General features: G+C 50.7%; 1 protein-coding gene across 4 annotated transcripts in view; it reads right to left on the bottom strand.

Moving 5' to 3' along the window:
* Positions 1-5465: 5465 nt before the first annotated feature.
* TTLL4 (tubulin tyrosine ligase like 4) overlaps positions 5466-22941 on the bottom strand; it is a 37797-nt gene continuing 20321 nt past the window's right edge. For all 4 annotated transcript variants that reach the window (XM_034655183.1, XM_034655184.1, XM_034655185.1 and 1 more), the window contains 18 exons: positions 20772-22365; positions 19571-19677; positions 19054-19117; positions 14799-14920; positions 14251-14361; positions 13819-13895; positions 12910-13101; positions 12747-12829; positions 12392-12520; positions 10920-11042; positions 10516-10614; positions 10054-10188; positions 9508-9645; positions 8011-8113; positions 7185-7395; positions 6932-7002; positions 6443-6528; positions 5466-6002 (listed from right to left, as the gene is read on the bottom strand). In XM_034655183.1, coding sequence (XP_034511074.1) covers positions 5744-6002; positions 6443-6528; positions 6932-7002; positions 7185-7395; positions 8011-8113; positions 9508-9645; positions 10054-10188; positions 10516-10614; positions 10920-11042; positions 12392-12520; positions 12747-12829; positions 12910-13101; positions 13819-13895; positions 14251-14361; positions 14799-14920; positions 19054-19117; positions 19571-19677; positions 20772-22267 — 3606 coding nt within the window. In that variant the 5' untranslated portion in view covers positions 22268-22365 and the 3' untranslated portion in view covers positions 5466-5743. The remainder of the gene's footprint in view (positions 6003-6442; positions 6529-6931; positions 7003-7184; positions 7396-8010; positions 8114-9507; positions 9646-10053; positions 10189-10515; positions 10615-10919; positions 11043-12391; positions 12521-12746; positions 12830-12909; positions 13102-13818; positions 13896-14250; positions 14362-14798; positions 14921-19053; positions 19118-19570; positions 19678-20771; positions 22366-22941) is intronic.

Below are 22941 nucleotides of genomic sequence, written 5' to 3'. Positions count from 1 at the left end.
GATTCTGAAGTCCTAGCATCGAGCCCCGCGTCGGGCTCCCCTCTCAGAGAAGAGTCTGCTTCTCCCCCGACCCCACCCCCTCTTGTGCTCTCTCACTCTCTCTCTCAAATAAATAAAATCTTAAAAAATGATAACGTACGTAGTTCTGTTTCTGGCTCCTTTGACCTAGCACAACACTCTTGAGATTCACCCATATTGTTGCATGTATCAATTTACTTTTATGAGAGAGAGAGAGAGAGAGCATGAGTGTGCAGGGCGAGGGGCCAGGGGAGGCAGAGGATGGGGGAGGGAGAGAATCCTAAGTAGGGTCCATGCCCAGCACAGAGCCAATGCAGGGCTCAATCTCAGGATCCTGAGATCCTGACCTGAGCCAAAGTCAAGAGTCAGACACTTACCTGACTGAGCCGCCCGAGCAGCCCAGGCCACCCAGGAGCCCAGTTTATTCCTTTTTTATACCTAAGTAGTACCGAACAGATATATCACAATTTGTTTCTTTATTCAGTAGTTGTTGGATATTTGGGCTGTTTCCAAGTGTTTGCTACAATGAATACAGCTGCTGTGAACATTTGCGCGCAGGAGTGAATTGCTGGGTCATATGCTAAAGAGTATGTTTCACTTCACACAAAACCACCAGGCTGTTTTCCAATGTACCATTTTGCATTCCCACCAGCAACATAGGCATTCCAGTTGCTCTGTATCCTCGCTGACACATGGCATTTTCAGCCTTTCTCATGTAAGCCATACTACATAAGTGGTGTCCCCTTGTAGTTTTTCTTGTATTTTGGTTTTCGTTTACTTTGCCCCTTTCCCACCCCCACCCCCTTACATTAAGGGCTCACTTTCAGTAGATCCCAGTGAGGGAACTGCTCAGCTACATAGCAATCCAGACCCAGAAGCAGGTCCTCTACAAATAATTTAACACCAGGTTCTCCTTGAATGTGCCTTGCTAGGCTTACAAGGACAAGGCTCCCCTTCTAGCCACACCTGTGTCTCTGGAGGAGGGGCTCTCTGCTCAGGACGCTGCCCCTGCAGCAGGCACCTGGGAGAATGGGTGGAGGCCCAGCCACGATGCCCAAGCATTTGGCCTTAATAACACTCTGACTTAGAGGGTCAGTCATAATCCTACAGATGGTAGCTTCACCCCATTGGCTCCTGATTCAGCCACATACACCACATCTCTGAACCCGCATCATTATGGTTTTAAATGCACTTTCCTGACAGCTATTGTTGAGGGGTCCAATCTTTCCAAGCTAATTATCTTGATGAAATCATCAGGTTTGGTATCCCATGAATAGAATTAAAGTATATTTGATGAGTTTTATAATAGCAATATGTTGTTGTAATAGTAATGTAGAATTGTTGAAATAACATGCTAGGTTACTATTACTTTATGGAAAAAATATTTTTGGTGGTGTTACTTTATTTTAGAATCTTTTTTTAAGTTTAAGTAATCTCTACCCCCAACATGGGGCTTGAATTCACAACCCCGAGATCAAGAGTCACATGCTCTTCTGACTGAGCCAGCCAGGAGCCCCTAGCACCTATTTTAAATCTGCACGGAATGTTATCAGACACTTTGCCTAATGTTTTACATAATTCCTCCACCCTCATAACCTTCAGAACTACCCTATGAAGTATGCTTTGGTCTCCCCACTTCACCAATTGAAGCATAGAGAGAAAAGAGCTTTTCAAAATTGTGGTAGCTTTTCCAGTGACGGTCCCTAGCATTCTGTGTCCTAGTCCATCACAATAAAGGCACAAACAGGTTTTCGAAAACAACTATTGATCCTCCTTGTGTGCTTTCATCTATGCAAGAAATCTGCCAAGAGCAACAGAAGATTGCTTGCAGCTTTCATTGCTCCGAAGCTGATGAAAGGTCATGTCACAAGAGCATCTATTGATCCCTGGACATTAACGAGGATGCGAGCTCTGCTCAGGTGGGGGTGGGGGGTCCAAAGTCCAAGGTTTGAGAGGCTGGATCAGAATCCCAAGTGGCATGACATAGAGGTCCCTCAGCTACACATCTCTGAAAAGTCTCAAAGCAGTTAGGGGAATTCAACCAATAAGATTCAACACGGTTTAATCTTAAATCTTAAGGACAAATCCAGAGGAAACGAGAAGGGGAGGTCCCACAGCTTGGTGACCCCCTTATTTGTGTAACTAATTCAGCTGACAGGGACTTGGAAGTACCTACCACGTGCGGGTTATCTACCTCCTTCACGGCCCAATGCTGGATGGGTCTGGGGGCAACCCTCTGTGTTGTGTGGCCATGGTGACAGGGACAATTGCCCTCAATGAATAGCCTAAAATCTTAAGAACGCACCTGTAACAACTGTCCCTTGGCACAGCTGTTGGGTCTGTGCATGTTCTTTGGCTCCAGTTCCAGCTCAAGGTCTCCTACTTTCTGGACCCTGCTCTTCCCCCTTCCAGCCTCCAGGTCCCCAGCGTTCCCTTGCTCTCTCTTTCTTATCAATGTTTCTCTTCGGATAGGACTGAGTAATTTCATTCAATTCACATACCTGCAATGCTTGATGTGTTTCTTGTCCCAGGGAATTGGCATTCTGTAAAATTTTTTTACATTATTTATTTGACAGAGAGAGAGAGAACGCACACACAAGCAGGGGGAGTGGCAGGCAGAGGGAGAAGCAAGTTTCCACTGAGCAGGGAGCCTGATGCGGGGCTCGATCCCAGGACCTTGGAATCATGACCTGAGCCGAAGGCAGACATTTAACCAACTGAGCCACCCAGGCACCCCAAGTATTCTGTAAAATATTAACCAAAGAAACCCCCAATGAAGAGTAAATCAGAATGAATAATGCTGGTAGTGTTTGTGTGGGGGCGATGAGGTATTATATAAGCCTGTTCTGGCCTTCCTCACCTCTAAAATGTCCAGCTGCTTCACTTCCCTTGTGGAAAGGGCTTTACATTTCTTGCCTGCCTTCCCCTAGTCATGGAACAGGGCTTGGACAGCAAATGGAGAAAGGAGTAACCATGTATTAAATTCCCTTTGCGTCCTAAGTACTTACTTAATTTTCACAGCCCTGCAATGTAGGTATTATTTTCATCTTATTTAAAATACCTGACTTTAGGGGTGCCTGGGTAGCTCCATCACTTGGGCATTCAACTCTTGGTTTTGGCTCAGGTGGTGATCTCGGGGTCGTGGGACGGAGCACCCCATTAAGCTTCACGCTCAGCGTGGAGTCTGCTTGAGATTCTCTCTCTCCCTCTGCCTCCTGCCCCCCCACCAATCAAGTGCTCTAAAATAAAATCTTAAACACCTGACTTTAAAAAGTTAGATGACATGCCCAAGGTCATACAGCAGAACTGAGATTAGAACCCAAGGTCAGACTACGAGGTCCGTGCTCTCTTCCTCTCACAATGTCACCTCTTCATTAGTATTCATTCTGAATTAGTTTCTGACCAATCCTGAGTAAATCTGAAGTGAACGGGAATAGTGGCCACCCTCCGTGTCCCCACCCCAATCCCTACTCCATTGATCCAGAAATTCCCTGTATTTCTCCCCTGTCTCCAAACAGGGACTGGGTGTAAGTTACCAACTCAGAAAAACAGTGAACACGTTCTGACACTTACCGTACTACAGCTCCAAAGTTAAACTGTCGAAAAATTTCCAAAGTCCTTATTTAGCTGAATACCTTATACCATAGGTATTCATTGCTAAACATGTATGCTGAATGCTTAAGCAAGATTCAATTTTCTCTCAAGGGTGAAGGGGGAATATAAGCCCATTCCTTTCTCTCATCCAGCAAAACACCCATACCTTCAGATGATGGGATGGAAATTAAAAATAATACCTCTATAAACATGCTTTAAACTATTAAGGACCCTTATTTTCATTCCTTACTTAACTGGGTAAGCCCTCCTCCCACCCCTGAGGCCCACGCTGCCGCAACACTGGTCCCCTCTTGTTACAGGGATGCCTCCTGGGGACTCTCAGATGGCGGGCCGAAGGCCTGAAGTTGCTTTCCAAGGAGTAAACCAGTGCAGCCGGGCCTCCGGACCGAAGCCTCGCCCCGGACCAGCCACCCCAAAAGTACTGAAGCAGGTGGCCAGCTTTGTTAGGAAGGCCACGTCCTGCCCTCGTCACATGTTTGACATGGCACTAGGGTACTCCATGCAGGTAGGACATGGGGGAAGCTGGCTTCAATTCTATTGGAAGGGACTGAACCAGACTGCCTATCCTGCTGGGCCTGACTCTGATGTCCTTGCAGCAGGTGCTGCCCCAGGACTTTGCCACCAAGCTTTCTTCACAATTGTCAACATGGCCTTCAGACTGGCCAGCGCAGCCATCTGCTGGATGGCCTTGAACCCAGGCAGGCCTCTCAGTGACTCTTCCATGGCTCCATCCCAACTCGCCACTTAGAGCTCCAGGAGCCATGAAGCAGGGTAATCGTCTTTCCGAAACTCGGAGAGAATGAAGGCAGAGAGCCCGAGGCCAGGTGGCCGTTCGCTGGGCACCGCTGCTAGAAAAGCAAAGCAAAGAGACCATGGGGCTAAGGAGGGAGCGAGCTACCAGGAAGCGCTAGGTCGAGCAGGAGCACAGTTCAAGGCGAAAGCACCTTTCTGACCCGCACTATCACACCGTGTCCTTCCCCTGGACGCCACTCTGCCCCAGGAGAGGTGCTCGTGCTCTTTGTAGGCACAGTTCACTCGGTCAACCTTTTCCCACACTCACCATTCTACTGAGTGTTGGGGAGGGAGGCAGATTCAGTTAAGACTACAAGAGTTTCGTCGGCGGTCCGACTAGAAGGTCATCCTACAGGGGTGACTGCTCCTGACACCCACGTGCCACGCCACCAGACTCTGCTTGCCCTCGTGACCTGTGAGCCAGACTCTGCTTGCCCTCGTGACCTGTGAGCCAGACCCCGCTCAACAGAGACAGTGAAGGGAGTAAGCAGAACCCGAGTCTCCCTGTGTTGTGTGGAAATCACAGCTCCTACCGCCCTGCCCCTGGATGGTGTCCTTCAACGCAGGGACACAGACAACAGCAACTGGGATTACCTGGGCTCCTTCCCTGAGGCCGCAGGCAATTTGCAAAGCTCACAAGACCTCTCACCTCACAGAGTGCTAAGCACTAACATCCACGAGAGAGAAGTCCAGAAGGTTGAACAGGTAGTGATGTGAGGTCAGAAGAGGAAGGCTCAGGACTACTGGCTGCTGGGTAGATGGAGGAGGGGAATCCCCGAGGGCTAGGATGATAGGAAACGGCTTTATCACGTACGGCCTCTCCCTGCCTGTCTACTGAGCAAGTCTGAAGGTTTCTCAAAGGGGCTTCTCAGGAGAGGGTGTGGGGTGCGGGGCCTGAGGGTGAGAACTGAGGAGATGAGGACCTCTGGAGGGACCTCCTCAATTACAGGCCCACATGTGCTCAGGGCGTTTTCCCCTCTAGAGCTATCACTTACCCCCTGTGCCAAGGTCTACAACAAACCACACACGGCTCTCTGAGGTTAGAAACCAAACCCTGCTTTATAAGGCTGAGTGGCCATCAGTGGCTTCTCTGTGGAGATATGAGGTACCAGCCAGTGAACCTTCCTCACCTTCTCCCCATTCCCGCCACCATTCCACCCTCCAGATACCCATCTCTGCAATTCAACCACTTCAAAAAAATACTTTGAGGAAGGGGCTGGGGCTCAGTCAGGCTGGCTGGCCAGCCAGCCGGCCGGCCAGTTCCCATGAGGTAGCTAACACCGGTGCTCCTAGGCAGGGGCTAGTGGAGAGAGGCCAGTCATGGGCTCACAGCAGCCAGGAGTGAGTCACCGGTTGACTGGGAGGCGGGGGAAGCGGAGAGTCCCGAAGTCTGCCCAGAGTACTTCATCACAGGTGACATCTGCGTGGAGAGGCCGGGCTCTTTGCTGGTGTCCTCACTGTCCTTGGAAGAACTGGGTTTCCCGGGGAGAGGAGAAAGGCCAGCTTGGGTCTTCTTGGGCTCAGGGATGGTCCCGTCTTCAGAGAGTGGTATTCTTCCCTCGGAGAAGCTGTGTTTTCTGAAGGACACAGGTGGGGAAAGAAATGGCTGAGACGGCTGCGTAGCTGGGACTTTAGCCGGTGAGCTGCCTTCAGACCTGGACCAGGCATTCACAATATTAGGGGCTACACACCGTAAGTAGATGGAGATAGAGATAACCATAAAATACATCTTCTTTCTCTGAAGGCTGGAGAGCTTGGTGCAAATGTGAACGTGTGAGAGGAGGCCTCAAGGAGCCCACAGGCAGCGGGCAGAGCTGAGGGGCTGTGTGCAGGTAACTGTGCTCCAGCTCAGCTGTGCCGGCCAGACAGGGAGCCACCAGGCAGAGGAGATGGTGGCCGCATACCCCACCCCCCTCCCCCAAATGGAGAACACTCATCTCATCATCATCTGGGAAGAGAGGAAGAAAACTTCCTGAACTCACACCCAACACCCTTCCCTTGCCCCAACAGCACTCACCCCAGCTTGCCAGTCTCTGATTTGGAGAGAGCACCGAGTGCCACATCACCCTTTGGGATAGTCAGAAGTGATGTTGGGAGAGACCACTAAAAACAAAGGAAGCAGTGAGGCCAAAAGGGCTAGGCAGAAGTCAGGCGCGAGTGTTTAGGGTCCTGGGACTCTCTCCCGACTCTACGTCTGAGTGACCATGGGGATCTCCTCTTCCCTACCCTTCAGGCATGGGCCCATCTGGGACAAAGTCTCCGTTTCTCCAGATTCAGACAAGAAGCTGAGGCTACAAAGCACTCTTTGACCCTTGAAAGAAAGGTACCCAGGGAATCCTGGAGGCCATTATTCCCTTGAAAGGGAGGGGTCACGAGACACAGAGAGAGGGCCTCAGGGAGAAGTGAGAGGGTCTGGACCTACATCCAACCCGTGCTGGACTCTTAAGGTGGAGGACTGAGGGTGCTGACTGGAGCTGTCCTCCTCCCCCGCAATGGTGTCACTCACCATTGGAGCGGAATCAGAGATGGCTCCTGTGTGGAACCCTTGGTAGCACCAACTCCGAAGCAGATCTACTCCTAGGAAAAGATTAGCGGCGGGGGGGGGGGGGGGGGTAGGTGTGCGGTGGTTTTTTTGGGGGGGGCTTTAGAGGGTGGAATCGACTGGTCAATTCTTCTGGTCAGGGAGGCCCATTTCTCTGTCTACTAGCATTTAATCACTCACTAAACACGGCCTCCTGTGGGCAAGGAGGACATATCACCTTTGAGCTTGTTGCCATGGTACTTCTGTTCCCACTGGGTGGTGAGAATGTTGAAATATCGTGGCTGCTCAAAAAAGCGGAGATAGCGAGAGGAGATTCGAGAAGGAAAAATTCGTTCAAATTGACCACGGCGAGAAAACTCATCCTCCATCTCCACCAGAATCCGAACATCATCTGGTGTCAGGACATCCAGTACAGATGCGTAGAAGTCCTAAGGGACAAAGAATGGAGAGCAAGAGGGTGTGAGAGGAGTAGGAGCTGGAGGCAGAGAATCAAAAACGTGGGGGACAGTGACCACAGCTCTGCGGTCCTGAGGCTCTAGGACTCCCAAGGGAACACCAAGGCCGACCTCGTCTGCTCCCAAGCCTACTGAGCTTTGCTGTCGGAGAAGATACTCTTGGTCTGGGTGGGCGAGTCCCTGAAGCACAGAGGTTTTAAGAGGTTTACTGGATGGAGTCAAGATCAGAATCTAGGAGTGAGATGTGGCAGCCGCCTTTGGTCTACTACTCTCATCTGCTCCAAGAAGACATCAAGCCTCCCTGGGGCTCACTGCATCTCAAGGAAAGCAACCCAAAGGGTCTACAGCTCTGACAACAGAGGATGGCTAGTACAGCATCTGGCTAAGAGCAGTGGTTGACCACGTGATAAAGGCCATCAACTCTCTCCTGGAACAACGCATATGCCAGCAGGTCCCTGCACACCAAGGGAACCCGGAGCTGGGTCAGGAAACCTTGTCTTAGAGGGAAAACTACTTGCCTTGGGCTCCCAAATGTTTCACCAGGGAAACTTTCTGTTGGCACTTGGGGGGTGGAGGGTAATCTCCTACCTGATCAGGAATTTTCTGGGTCAGATAATAGGCTTTCTTCATCTTCTGTGCAGTGAAATGCTCCGGGGCCATTCGACATTTATCCCTGGGGGAGCTGAGCAGGCTAACATGGTGGATGGAAGAGAAACAAAGGGTAAGGTCAGCAGCTTCACATCCTGAGAACATGCGGAGAGAGCACCCATCTCAGGACCCTTAGCTTAGCTGGAGGAGGAAGATAGCTCCTGGGTGGGGTCAGGGGACTCACTGGGGTACCAAGCTGAAGTGGTTTGTTGGAGGGAGTCACCCCCTTCTCAAGAGAAGACAAAGAAGTTTGGACAGATATTTGTTGCTCGAGTAGATGAGACTGCAATGCACTCTACCCGAGTCACTTGTCAAAGATCAAGGACCATGGAATAACTAGAAGACTACAAGGCACCCGCGCTGGCTTGCACTTCAGTGGTAAAAAAAAAAAAAAGAGGACCCTGGAGTAATCACTGCGTATGTCAGTTTAGTGGAATTTGGTGGACCCCTCCTCCATACCCAGCTCAGCACTGGCTGTGCGACCCTGGGCACACTACAGGACTCCCTGCCCAGTTTCCTCACCCACGTCACTACGATTACTGCTGACAGACACCAAGATGGCCTCCACAGAGCTCACAGGATGGCAGGTGTCAAGTGACAGCCACAGACAGAGCCACACAGGCGTCTACGAGGCATGGTGGGGAAAGCCAGTGTTGTTCCCAGAAAATCAGAATTGGAATCCCAGCTCTACCACTCTGTAGCCGAACAGCCATGGGTGGGCTGCCTAATCCCAGTGACTTCCAGCTTCCTCATCTATAAACTGAGGATACTAATACCAGCCTCATGGGGCTGTGGTGGAGATAAATTACAGGTTTCTCCTTACACACAGCAGGTCCCAACTAAATATGAGCTCCCAGCCCTCCAGAGTGGTTCCAAGAGGTTTGGGGTCGTGGTGGCGACAGTCCATGTGGAGCTGGCTTCATGAAGATGCTGCCCTCAGCTAGGCTCTCGTGGGTGGGGGAGGTCCCAACAGGGAGGTCTGACTGAGGGGACTTTCAGGAAGAAGAACCCCATGAGCAGAGGAGGGGACACGACGGAGGGGCAGTGAGAAGCCACACGCATTCCAGAGAGGAGACTCGATTCACTGATCCTTCCAACTCTGAGGTTCTAGGAGCGACTGCTTTGTCAGAGCACAGGAGCCAGGAAGAGGAGTAGAGGGAGGGGGCGCCTGGGAAAAGGAGGCCGGGGCCTCGAATGTCCCTGTGAGGAGTTAAAAGCTGATTCTGCAGGCGCTGTGGAGATTCCTGAGCTGGGAGCAACATAACCAGGCATGCTTTTAAGGGGCACTGACGTGGGAAGAGGTGTGCAGGAAGACTGGGGGCAGACTGCGCAGCACGGGAGACCGAGCAGGAGGGGGCGCCTGGGCCCTTCCTTCCCACAGTCCCCACGGGGCTGCTCCTGCTGCTGGCTGAGCCACAGCCAAGCGAGGAGGCTGACCTGGCGCTGGAGCGGCCAGAGCTGCTGGAGCTGGACACGACATCCTCTGCGCTGGGCAGGACAAAGCCTGCCAGGTTCAGAAGGTCACGGATCATCTGGCCTTTGATGCTGATGTCCAGTGGAGAGTTGGAGTGCAGGCTTGGGGGAAAGGGTACAAGGAGTAGTAAAACAGTTTCCGGCTATGCGCCCGAGTCAGTGCCAGCCCCGTTTATACCCTGCCTTCCCGACTCCTGAGCGCCATCATGGGCGACTTCTTGCCCCACAGAGAGTGAGCAACCTCACTCAGGGTGCTTCCTGATTATGACCTTCATTTGCCAGGGGAAAATAATGAGGTAGGGATCAAACTGAAAAGAGCAACTTTTAATAACCTCCCCCCATCCTCAAAAGAAATTTTGAGATAATGGCGTAGAATGAGTGAATGAGCAAAAACAGATCATGAAGGGAAAACACAAATTTTGGTTCCCAAAGTCAGCAAGACTAGAGTGGAAAGAGGACCGTGAGGATACAGGCAGGGTTGTACTCTGAGTGCCCTGAGAACCCACCTACCTCGGGGAGATGTTGACCTCCAGGACCCAGGGCTTGAGGTTCTCGTCCAGCATGATGTCGAAACCAAAGAGCTCATGGCAGCTGTAGGGCCGTCGTACGTACATCTTCAGCAGGCTGGTCACATAGGGTTCTGACCTGCTCACGGGGAAGACCAAGCAAGCCTTCAGCGCAGCGATTCCCAGGGGGCCCTACCTACAGCTGCCCTGACGGGGGGAGCTGCCTAGAGACGGGAGAACAGACACAACCCAGGAAAAGCGGCCCCCAAGAGATGCCTCTGATCTGGAGTCAGCTTCAGAAGACGAAGTTCAGTGAAAGAGCAGAATTCTATCCGCTCCTTCCTATTCCCTGTCCTTGGAAACTGACGCACAGTGTGGTCAGTGTCTGGGGCGCAGCCGTGTGGAGGCCCATGAGCAGAGGGGCTCCAGCGGCAGGCCCAACACCCAGGGTGGTAGTGTGACTCACGAGATGATGGTTTTGACAACAACATCCTTTATCTTCTCCCAGATGGCATCACTATTGACTCCCTTCTGGCTCAGGTAGTTCCATAAAGCCTTCAGTGCCCTGCAAGGCAAGGGGGAGAGGGAGGCAGAGTCTGGGGTTATATTCTATGAATGGGTGATGAAGAAAAGAGAAAAGAAAAAGGAGTAAGAGGTCCAAAGGCGTTCTCTCCATGTCTCTTCTTTTGAGGTTTTCAATGAAGAAAGAGAGGAGCCTGGATGGAAACAGACCAATTCTGAATTGCCCAGTGTTTACATAACCTTTGGGTTTTACATCAATCTTCCACTGACCATGCCCCTGAACCTCCCCAAAGCCCAGAACCCTGTGTTCCCCTAGGCCTCCTCCTGACGGGGACGCTGCCTGGGTACCATTTGTGGCCCTGGCAGGCCGTTTCATCTGCATTGGCCTGGTACTCGGCATTCTTTTTATTGACACTGTAGTTGGTCAGGTGCATGAACTTGTTGCCAAGGCTCTTCATGGAAGGGGAATACCTGGAAGTGAGGAGAAAGGCAGAGGTTAAGACAGGGAGACAGCAGGTAGACACAGGTCCAAACATTTCCCCAAATCCTGAGGAGGTAGAGGACAAGCAGACAGATCTCTTCAGACGCACACGAGCCCAAGAAGTATGGCTGCTGGCAAGGTTTCTAGAATACCACAGCTCCTTTATCAGGAGCCACTCAAAAGACTCAGGAAAATAGTATGTTTACTCGTTTCTTGTAAAGGGAGATGACACACGATACAGAAGAACAGCCCAGGGCAGGAGAAGCGTGGGACATCTCCTTCAACCCACCTCAGTCCCGCGGGAAGACCCACCCACATTCAGTGCAGGAGGGAACCTTCTTGTTTCCTCTTCCCCGAGTGACAATGCGATTTATAATAAGAAATTTACATGTGTGTCTCTGCCCCTGGTTCCTGGCACAGAGCTCCTAACGCCCATGTAAATTCCTCAGTGACAAGCACTAAGTGCATCTGACTAATAATTGGTCTTTGACCCTAGTTCCTGACACACAGCTCCTGAAAGCTGTGTAGTTTCCTGGGCGATAGGAGTGTCTCGTGCCCTAATGAGGCAACTTTGGGTGGGTTCCTGGATAGGGTCTGATCACCTGACAGACCAAGCCATGAGTAGAAGCTTGGCATTTTCGGCCCTGCCGCCCCTCAAAAGGGAGAAGGGCTAAAAACAGAATTAATGATCAATCATGCCTATGTGATGAAGCCTCCATAAAATCCCAAAAGCACAGGGTGCGTGTTCTGGGTGGGTGAGCCTGTGGGATGTGCTGGGAGAGTGGTGCCCAGAGAGGGCAGGGGAGCCCTGCACAACTTGCCACACATGCTGCCCTGTGCCTTGTCTCTGACACCTCACCTTGTCTCTTCTTTCTGGCTGTTAGCCTGTAACCAAACTTTACCATCTCCTTTTACAATGAGCTGCTCTGGCAAATTAATGGAAGCTGAGAAGGGGCTCCCAGGAACCTCTGACTTCTAGCTGACCAGTCAGAAGCACAGGGGGCACCCGACTGGCTTGGACCCGCCGGGGGAGGGCGTGACCAGGGTCATACGGGGAGTTAAAATGCAGGACCCGGCTGGTGTTACAGAGAACAGCTTCCTGTGAGGAAAAGCTCCATGCATTTGGGGACCAGAAGCGTCAGAGGTGAAGTGCTCTCTGTAATAGGAGACACACAGGAGGAAAGGAAGATTCGGTTTTCCAAATACAGCCCTCCTTCTCCTTTGCCAACAAAACTAGCACAACGCGGTGTTTTTCTGCCTGGCATCCTCCAGTTTCCCTCACTCTCAGGAAAACAAATCCCCAGAGTTGTCGGGGTAAGGTCTCAGCACGATCACATACTTGCAACTGGCAAAGCGGACGAGTCCATCTGAAAAGAGGTAAATCCGCAGAGGGTCGTAGGAGGTGACGTAAACATAGATTCGCAGATCGAACTTGCTGCCGCTGATGAGGTAGGGTTTGTGTAGATACCTAAGCAGGGAACAGCCAGCTTTAGGGATATGACCGACAAGACAGGGCTCAGTGGGTAGAGCAGCAAAAGCCAGCGAACAGTCCCCAAGGTAAAGACCTTAAAACCGCTGGCTGAAGGAGGTCAATGGCTGGGAGGACAAAGGGCAGAAGAACCCTAAAAAAGGGAACCTCCGGGCTGAGGAGATGGGAGGATGAGGGCTGGGATGGGAGCTGGAGGCGGGCTCACCTCTGCACCAGGAGGGGCCTTCGCTTGGGGAGCTGACTCCACTTGTGAATGACCTGGATGCCAATGCCTCGGGCTGACGCTGGCTAGAAGTCAAGCGGCAAGGAGATGAGATTTACTGCCCTCGTTCCCACTCTCAGACCGCCGCCCGCCGCCATCCACTCACCGGTTTAACAATCCACTTTTGGCGGCTGCTGCTCTCCCAGGCTTTGCGCAGGAGCTTGGCATCCTGGGGCAGGATGAAGGACTGAGGGAAGAAGCTGAACTCCTTCTTGCCAAAGCGGCTCTGCATGCGAGACAGGTTCCGCCACAGTCGGTCCTTTCGCCCAATCTGGAAGGAACCTGGGAAGTGGTTTAGCTACAGAAGGGACAAAGGGTGAGAGCAGGGAGAGGGCCCAGGTGAGGCCAGGAAGACAGCAAGACTCTCGGGTGCCCTTCCAACCTCCTTAGCAACACTCTGAGCTCCCGATCCATCTGACCATCACCATCTGATGGTAAGTACTCTCTCGCCGCCAAGCACTCACCAAAAGATGATTAAAACACAAACAAAACACATCAAAATGGAGTGCCCCCAAGGAGTTGATAGCTCATGAATAGCCAGAGAACAGTGATTAAGCCAGACATGCTATTATTCCCCTTAAGTGCAAAGAAAAAGCTGTTTTAAGTCTTTTATCGTAACAGCCTGTAGGGCGAAGACAGGAAAGTACTCGGCCTTCGCTAAGTCTGGGGGCAAGGGACTCCTTTGTCGCAACATGAGACCAGAGTTCTCTGTGCGTATCCAGCTTGGAGGACCAGAGGCAATGCACAATAGTCACAGGAGAGACATGATTCACAGAAACAGTGCCATATCCCAAGACACACCAGAGGAGAAAAGTGTCTTTAGGGGGCTGCAGCTGCCCGAAGCTGTATGGGACCCGCGAGGGCCCCGCTGCCCCCCTCCTCCCGCACCACCTCCGCTCCTCTGTGCACATTCCTGGCTTCTCCGCGGTCATCTCCTCTTTCCCCATGGCCCACACCAACCTCCTCCTGCCTGGCCCGAAGTCCAGGGGAGGGGCTCCCCAGAAAGGACCCCTACCTTCTGATGCTCCCGAATGGATCGGAAACTAGGAGATTTCATGTGGTGACCCCAGCAGCCTAGCCAGTCATCATTTCCTACAGAAGGCACATCAGGGAGTCAGTCCTGCTAGCAGCTCAGTCCTTGAGACAGAGAGGCTCAGAGGCCCCAGAAATACCGCTAGGCCTGGGCACAGCTCCCAGACCCAGTTTCCTAAGAGTCGCCATGGAGTTGTCCTACATGAGACCCTAGAGTCAGGAACAGAACGGCTCTCTGTCTTCTAACTCTGAGGACCAGGCTCCGGCCCGGAGAGATTTCAGAGCTGCGTCTTCCTAGGAGGTGGCAACTCCAGGCCAGGGCGCCTGTACAGCAGGACGTATCTCGGGCCCTCCTCCCACCCGGAGCCCACCTGTCGGGGCTGAGGACAGGCTCGCAGTAAGGCCGGTGACTCACTTTTGCTGATTTTGAAGTGGGACCGTCCAATGGTCTGCTTGACAATGTTGGGGGTCACTGTGCTCATCTTCCACCGGAGCAGTTTCCTCTGCTCCCAGGGAAGTTTCTCCACTGGGGAAAGGGGGCAGGAGGTGAAGAAGAGCGGAAGAGTCAGGGTTAGAAGTGGAAAGGTGGCACAGCTGCTCAACGTTTCCTAGGGAGACATGTCACTAAGGAGTGTTCCAGGCCAGAGTTTCAAAGGCACACCCTTGGCGGCAGAAAGGGGGGCCACAGTGGGGTGGGGAACGCGGATAGGAGGGAGGTTGGAAGGGAGAAGAAGCAAGGCTAGAGGACAAGAATGAAGCATGAGATTATGGGGATGACAAGGGTCAGCTCAGGGACAGACATGGAGAAGTTCCCTGTTATCAGACTGGTGAACCAGGCAAGGAACCGAGCACCAGAAAGGCCATTCTGGAAAGCCCCTTGCACCCTACTGCCACCTCCTCCCAAATTCGCTAGCATCCTTCTCCTGGGGGCACTTCTGGGCTTAGCCACTTGGCCAGGGTTACCTCTCTCATCCCGGGTGCCAAAATAGATGGTAGGGGGCACGTTGGGAAAGAGGCTGTAGATGAGGGCTGGTCGGACAACTTTCTCACTGGAGAGGGGCTTGGTTAGAATCTTCGCACAGCTCCTAGGATGCAAAACAGATGTGTGGTAGAGAAAGGGGAGACCACAGCCCTGAAGTGCTGTTACTGTGTCATTTCTTTCGGGGTGCGGCCTTTCACATTGTGATTCTACAAAGACAAGTACTCAGTAATTATGTTGCAAACAGGAATCCATACGGTGCCAGGGCTAACACCGTTACACGTCACCTAAAGACCAGATCTTCCGGTACTTCCTTCCGTGATATAGCTCCAAAATCTCCGGGGACAAGCCACAGGCAGGAGAAACCCCTGGAAAGAGTGGTTCTGAGAGCAGGCACACGATGCTTGAACAAAGGAGTAAATGAGGAGAGAAAACAATTGATATGGATAACGAAAAAGAAGGAAGAGCAGAAAAGACCTAAGAAGAAGTAGAGAGAGCTTTAAAAAGAAAAAGGAAAAAAAGCAACAGAAATAAAAAAAATAGGGATACTTCTAACTCATTTTATATGTAGGTTAATCTGAAGATATGCAGATGATGAAGGCTCTTCTCCATTCTGGAAATGATCAGGGACACAGGTTTTTATGCAACAGTGCGGTAACACGGGTCTGGGAATCTGGGGCAGTGGGCCACAGGCTCCAACTGTTGCTCCAACAGTGCCTCGGCCAAGGCGATCTCAAGGGATCTCTAAAAACTGAACCCCTCAACTATGTATTGGGAACACGCGGACAGACCCAGACCATGTCTTTAAATAGCATCGGGAAAGGAGAAAATAGATGTGACTCTCTCTACTGAGCCGACATGACCCACAAAGATTTACTATATTAGTTTATTCCACCTGCTACTTTGCAACGCAACAGAACCAGGCACTAGGATGGACAATACTTCAGTGTTTCAAATCTTCAAGATTTTTAAAGAATGAGACTGGGTCAAGTTAAATACTAATTCTCAGTTAAATAATTCCAATGAATTCAACTCTCAATTCCTCATTTCCCGAATAGTTTATTTCAAAGGCTTTTAATTCACAGAGTTTGAGAATTTAAGATTGCTGAAAATCAAGGAGTTAAGATTTAGAAACAAAGACAAGATAGGAATGTAAAATGGTATAGCCACTCTGGAAAAGTTTTGGCAGTTTCTTAAAAAACGTTAGACAAGTGGGGCACTTGGGTGGCTGGGTCGGTGGACTAGGTCACAGTCTCAGGGTTGTGAGGTCCAGCCCCACATCAGGCTCTGCACTCAGCTCGGAGTCAGCTTGAGATTCTCTCCCCCTCCCTCTCCCCTCTCTTCTCCCCCTGCCAGTGCTCACTCTCTCAATAAATAAATAAAATCTTAAAAAAAAAAAAAAACCAAAACACTAAACATGCAACTACCATATGACCCAGCAACTGCACTCCTGGACATTGATCTCAGAGGGATGAAGACTTATGTTCACACAAAAATATGTACAAGAGGGCTGCCTGGTTGGCTCCCTTGGTAGAGCCTGTGACTCTTAATCTCGGGGTCGTGAGTGTGAGCCCCACATTGGGTGTAGAGATTACTTAAAAAAAATAAAAAAAATTAAAAAAAATATACGTACATGAGGTTTACAGCAGCTTTATTTGTAACAGCCCAAACTGGAAGTAACGCAAATACCCTTCACCAGGTAAACGTACCGTGGGGCATACATCCACACCACACAACACTACTCAGCAATGCTTGCAACAGCCTGGATAAATCTGCAGCAAACAGGCCGAGTAAAAAAAGCCCATCCCCAAAAATTACATACGGCAATCATTCTATTTGTATAATATTCTTGAAACAACTGAATTATTATAGAGCAGATTAGTGGTCGCCAAGCATTAAGGAGGGGCTAGTCATAGGAGGGAAGCAGGTGTGGCTATTAGGGCAACAGGAGGGATTCCTGCATCGATGGACACATTTGAGCCTTGTCTAATGTTAACATCTTGGCCGTACTACATCGTATTAGTTTTGCCAGATGTCACCACTGGAGGAAACTGAGTAAAGGGTTCAGGGGATCTCCGTATTATTTTTTACAATTGCATGTGAGTCTGCAATTGTCTCAAAATCAAAAGTTTAAGGAAAAAAAGGCAGAAAATGTTTGTTGGCTGCCTCTCGAGAGTACTGGACGGATCATCCTCAGGGGCCTGGCTTCTGGTCTACCAGTGCTGGAGACTATGACCCCACAATAGTTAGCTTCTCTGGTCCTCAATATTCATATCTGAAAAAAAGAGGCTGGACTTAATGACCTAAAATTAAGCTCTAAAATTAAGTGATTCTTAGAAAAAGACTATGAAACAGGAAAGGCAATAAACTGCTAGGTAGAGAAATAGAGACAGCGTTTTCAATGACCTTTCTATAACTGTCAACTTTTCTATAATAAAACACAGAAATCTATCACAATTCAGAAAAAATGATTTTAGCAATCCAAAAGTATTTCTGATTTTAGTCATCCTCACAATGCAAAGTGGTTTGGAATTCATCAACCTCCATTTGTTTGAAAATCCACCTTTTTAGCCTTGTATAGATAACGAGGTCTGTACATCTTGTAGGAGTTAAATTAATCAACAAACGAATTATGAGCAAACACCTTTTGAGAATTTTATCTTTACGTAAATCAGAAGAGTTAAGTAAAGGGCAGTGCCGCTGTCTCACAGGAGGCCTGAAGACAAAGCTAGAGCATCACTAAGTGTGGAAAAGGTGAGACTCCAAGTCGATCACATGTTGAACATCCTTCTCTTACGTGGACAGCAGAGGTCCTCAGTCAACATCCAGATGCACCTTTGTTTTTCTGGAAGGAGGACAGGTTAGGCTCAAAGTAACAGAACCGAGGCACTCTGAAACTGGTGCAGTCACCGACGCCATCGCACGCACAGAGCTACAGCTTGCCTTGCCCACACCAACCAAGGCATGGAAGGCTCCTGGTCCCCGTGGCTTCATCCAAGGCACAGCAGACCCAGAGAAGAGCAAGCTGAGTGTGTGTGCTGCGTATGATAGGTATGGGCTAGCCTTGACACATGTGGCTTTTCACTGAAATTAGGAGAGACATTTTGCAAGAAAAACAAAACAAAGCTCACCAACTGCCAACACTTGTAACTTTTTTTTTTCTTTTACCTTTTCAGTAGAAGTTATTTTTAAAAAGAAAAAACTTTAATGTTTAATACTTTGGGGAAGGGGTTTCTTGATAATATTTAATAGAATAATATAATGAGGCAAGGCGGCAAGTGGTGAGGGGAACAAGATTATGTTGGAGTGCTAACTTTCTACCCGAAAGTTGGCATATATGATCCTTTAGCAATTTCTAAAGATCTTTAGCACAATGACATGCCTTATTGTAACTTCCTCACAGTCCTGCATTCCTACCTCTGCCCTTACTCTCCATCTCAATTATGTAGCATCCTCCAACAACCTGTTTTATAAAAGAAGGGCCTGTATGAAGAGACTCACTTTTTGGTTCCCTAGTCAGAGACAGATATCGCTCAGACTCCACCAAGGGCAGTCAATAAAATAATCTAGATTTAATAAAGCTAGGGGGTTTTAAATTTAATTTATTATTAATAAGTTAATGTCAATCTTATTTCCCCTAACAAAACTAACCTCAGAAAGAAGCATTTCACAAAGCTCCAATTAATGGCATACTCATCTCAGAAACTGCGTCTGATAGTGGGGCACATTTATAACACAAGGTGGCAATTACCCTCATGTGAATGGCAAAATACTATGTTTCTCCATTAACTGCTTATTAATTTTCTTTTTACTTGAACAATTTCTTGGAAACTAATGACCAAACTGTAGCCTAAGAAACATGGTACTTTTTTAAAGCCCAAATGATAAAATATGCTTCTAGTCCCTTCCACTGGTCCTTGTTTGAAAACTAAAGTCTCGAATGTAAAAATCTGGTAAAAATGAGTTACAGTTAACATTAATGACTTTATAATCTTTTTTTTTTTAAAGATATATTTATTTATTTGAGACAGAGTGCGTTGAGCAAGCAAGCAGGGAGGGGGGTAGAGGGGGGTGAGGGAGAGAATCTTCAAGCAGACTGCCCACTGAGCGAGGAGATCATGATCTGAGCTGAAACCAAGAGTTTGGACGCTCAACCACTGAGCCATCCAAGCACCCCTCTCTTTATAATCTTAAAGAGACGGCAAACGAGCCTGTACCAACGATGGACACAACACTCACCGAGAGATCACTGCTACTGACTCGCTGGTGGAGACAGCACTGAATGAGGAGCACTCTGAGTCTCCTGGAGGGGAAAGAGCAGAGAAGTTCCAGCAGGAAAGCCTGCTACACAAACCCACCAAGCCCAGGCAGCTCTTCCTCGGGTATCCTGGCTCAGCCTTCCTGCGGAGCCACGGGCACCACCCTGCAGCCTTGCTCTGCCCTCTGTGAGCTTGTCAGTAGCACAGAGAAAAGACTGGTGGACCGCATGGCTGGTGAAGCAGTTTCCCTCTGGGAATATCAGGTAAGTTAGCCACTGCTAACTCAGCAAGCCACTGCTGCCCTTAGACCCACAAGGCAGGTAAGTTAGCCACTTGCTAACTCAGCAAGCCACTGCTGCCCTTAGACCCACAAGGCAAATGATCACTGTAGGTGATAAGGTGAGTCAAGGACCCAGTATACAACTGTTAGCCCCCTTCCCTCGCAGGTGGTGACCGCTTCCCAGCTGCAGAGAAGAGAGGGTCCCTTACTCACTCACCCTCTTCCTCTTCATTCTCATCATGGCTGCAGCAGTCCTCCAAACCATCTACTAGCTCTTCCAGATCTTCAGCCTCACCCAGGTCTAGCTGGGGGTCTGTGGGTGAACTGTAAGAAAGAATCATGCCCCAGCCCAGTCCGTAGGAGAGATCACAGCTAGACTCTCATTCCTTCATCATCTCCCAGTGTTTGTCTCCTCCCCACTCACCAACCTGCTGTCTCTTGCCCAGATCTCACAACTCATTTTTCTTGCCCTCAGAGCTTAGGTCTAGCCATAGTTCCTCAACCCTATGGCCCCTGTTGTGCAGGGACACACTCTGTCTCCCATCTTCTCTGAAGTCCCTCATAGCACTTCAGTGCAAAATTCTGCATAGAAATCACCATCAACGAATGTCTGATAATTGATTTCAAAAGTCCCTAGACCTCTGAGAAATCAGAACAAGGCCCTGGTGGACCAAGCTTCCAGAGAAGTTACAAGGCACAAGAGAAGGAGCCAAGTTTGTGTATGCCCTAATTCTGAAACGGCTATCAAACAAGGAATGACAGAGAGCCTGATTTGGTTTGGAATTAAGTAGAAAAGTCATAGGCCCCAACATTTGGTATTATTTCTTCCTGGTTATAACCTAAAGCAGGGTCAGCAAACTCTTTCTCTAAAGGATTAGATAGTAAATTTTTTCAGTTTTATGGGCCATTCAGTTTGTTGCAACTACTCAACCCTACCAATTTAACAGAAAAGTAGCCACAGGCAGCCGTAAAGGAATGGGTGAGGCTGCCTGTCAATAAAACCTTATTCATAAAAGCAGGCAGCGGGTAAGATGTGGCCCACATGCTGGTCCAGTTTGCCAACTTCTGCCCTAAAGTGAAAACCAAAATTCCAGGGCGGCCAAATAATAAAACACCCCTTCAGAGATGTAGGGTCAGTGTCACCAAATTACGGTGTCTACATTCTGCTGCTCTAAAGGAATCAAAAACTTTCTCTAGGGGCGCCTGGGTGGCACAGCGGTTAAGTGTCTGCCTTCGGCTCAGGGCGTGATCCTGGCGTTATGGGATCGAGCCCCCACATCGGGATCCTCTGCTATAAGCCTGCTTCTTCCTCTCCCACTCCCCCTGCTTGTGTTCCTTCTCTCGCTGGCTGTCTCTATCTCTGTCAAGTAAATAAATAAAAATCTTAAAAAAAAAAAAAAAAACTTTCTCTAACTTACCTGATATCCCTAGCAGGGGAGTCCGGCCCCCTGGCTTCCTTCAGCCCCTCCTTCCCAAGCTGGCCCAGATGGATGGAAGACAGGCGGGTGGCCACGTCGGCTACACCAAGGGGCTGAGGGGGAGAAGGCAGAATGGAATTGTCTTCTCCGGGTGGTGGGGAGTCAATCGCAGATCCACAGGCAGGGCCGTGGCTGAGCGCATTGGCATGTGAGGCAAGGAGGTGAATGCTGATGCGTTTGGTACAGAAGACTGTACTGTCCAACTCCAAGGTGTCCGAGGCGCTAGAGGGGATCCTACTGCTGGCTCCGGCATCCTCCTGAGGGAACTGCTGGCCTGCCACGGGAGGTTTCCACTGCCGGTTCCTGCTGAGGAGATCACACTGCAAGCCGGGGCTCATGAAACAAGACTGTTCAAACTGGCAGCCTTGCCGTGGCTTCTTCTCAAAGCCTCTTGCAGTCAACTTCCTCACGGCCTCAGTGAACCGAACCTCCTTAGTCAGAGCCTGAGAGACAAAGTCGCCATCCAGGCCACACGGACGCGGCTCTGCTCTTGCGGCGAAGCTTCTCCGGCTGTACTGGGCAGAGGCAACACTGGTGGTCAAAGTGTCTAAGGAGCCAGGGGCAGACAGGGCGCTGGGGGCGGGGGCGTCACCCAGGACGGTGCCATTGCTCTTGGGTACCTTGTGCTCCACAGGCTGCAGCGCACAGTCTCCGGTGCCCCCCGAGTGAGGCCAGGGCACCAGATGGATCTTGGGTGAGGATACTGGCTTCAGGCCCTCCGTGGCCTGCGGTAAAGGCACTTTAGTGCTATTTGGCCGCATGAACGAGTTGTTATTGAGCATGGGCTTGTAGGACGAGGAGGAGGAGGTGAGCGGAGACGGGATCTTCCCTGAGATGGCAGCGGCCAGGCTCTTCCCCGAAGGGTTTTCCCCAGCCGCTCCCAGCGAGAGGTATGGATCTGTGGACGAGGACGCCACGGGCTGGGCCATGGGGGAGACCGTGAAAGAAGGGGCCTTACTGGCAGTAAGTCGGACAGGGAGGCTCTTCGGAGCGAGAGAAAGAGGTCTTCTCTCCGGCAGGCCTGAGCGCAAGCAGAAGGACTCCAGCTGCTGGTAAGGTTTGTGCCTGTAGCTGGCGCGGCGGTACAGCAGCGTGCCGCCGAACGGGTCCGGGAGGGCGTGCAGGTAGCAGGAGCTGCCGTGGCCGGCGAGGACAGCTGAGTGCCCCGAGCCACAGAAAGTGCTGGGGCAAAAGAAATACGCTGGCCGGGATGGCACACCCAAGAGGCCGGGGTCCAATGCCGCTGACAGGGTCCCCACGTGCCTCCTCTCCAGCTTCCAGATCGGCTTCACCTGCTGATGGGCCTGCGCCCAGCCTCTGCCCTCAGAGGGTTTCTCTGGTGGCCGGGCGGGCACGGTGCCTGAGAGGCCACTCTGCTTGAAGCTGTTTCCCCGGCGGAGGCCAATACTGTAGTGCTCTGTTCCTGCTGAGGCCATGAGGGGCCCCCATCATGGCCACGTGGCCTCGGGGCCCAACTCGGAACAGGTGCCACACACCTCCGGTAGGAGCGGCTGCATCCTCGAAGTCCGTCAGCCTGCAGGGGAGAGAAGCCATCGGGAACGTTACGGTGCCAGGAGGAGGGGCAGGGTGCTACAGTGGTCCTCCATTAAGCAACAGAGCCCCACCTCCAATGCCCCTGGGCAACCAGCGGGGCTGTCATTTCAGACCCGAGAGAAGAACACCAGATCTCTACAGTGTTTCCAGTGGTCTTCCAGCTGCCCTCACGCAATCAGAGCTGGCTTCATCAAGGACAGGGACTCAACAACTCCACCCAGGAGTCTGCTCCCGTGTTCCCACTCCCTCGGAGCTCTTTGCTCTCTCTCCAAAGAAAAATAACATCTCTCTGTCTCACCATCCGTGACTTCACTGAGGGGCTTCCTTCTCTCTCCTAACCCCGGTGTGGCTTGGAAAAAGGCAAGTCTGGGGGTTGGGCAGGCAGAGAAACCAGCCAATATCTTCCTCCTCACCAACCAATTCTGAAAGGTTGAGGGTCACTTGAGAAACCTATGTTACATCTACTTGTCCCTGACCAACTCCCAGCGGCCCCCGGTGTGGTCTGCTTTTCACGGCTAAGTGCGACAGCTGAGATACAAGCAGAGACTTCCCCTGC

Source organism: Ailuropoda melanoleuca, chromosome 2 (genome assembly GCF_002007445.2).
Source record: "Ailuropoda melanoleuca isolate Jingjing chromosome 2, ASM200744v2, whole genome shotgun sequence".
Classification (NCBI taxonomy): domain Eukaryota; kingdom Metazoa; phylum Chordata; class Mammalia; order Carnivora; family Ursidae; genus Ailuropoda; species Ailuropoda melanoleuca.
The sequence above is the reverse complement of the archived record's forward strand: the minus strand, read 5'-3'. Positions and strand labels throughout refer to the sequence as shown.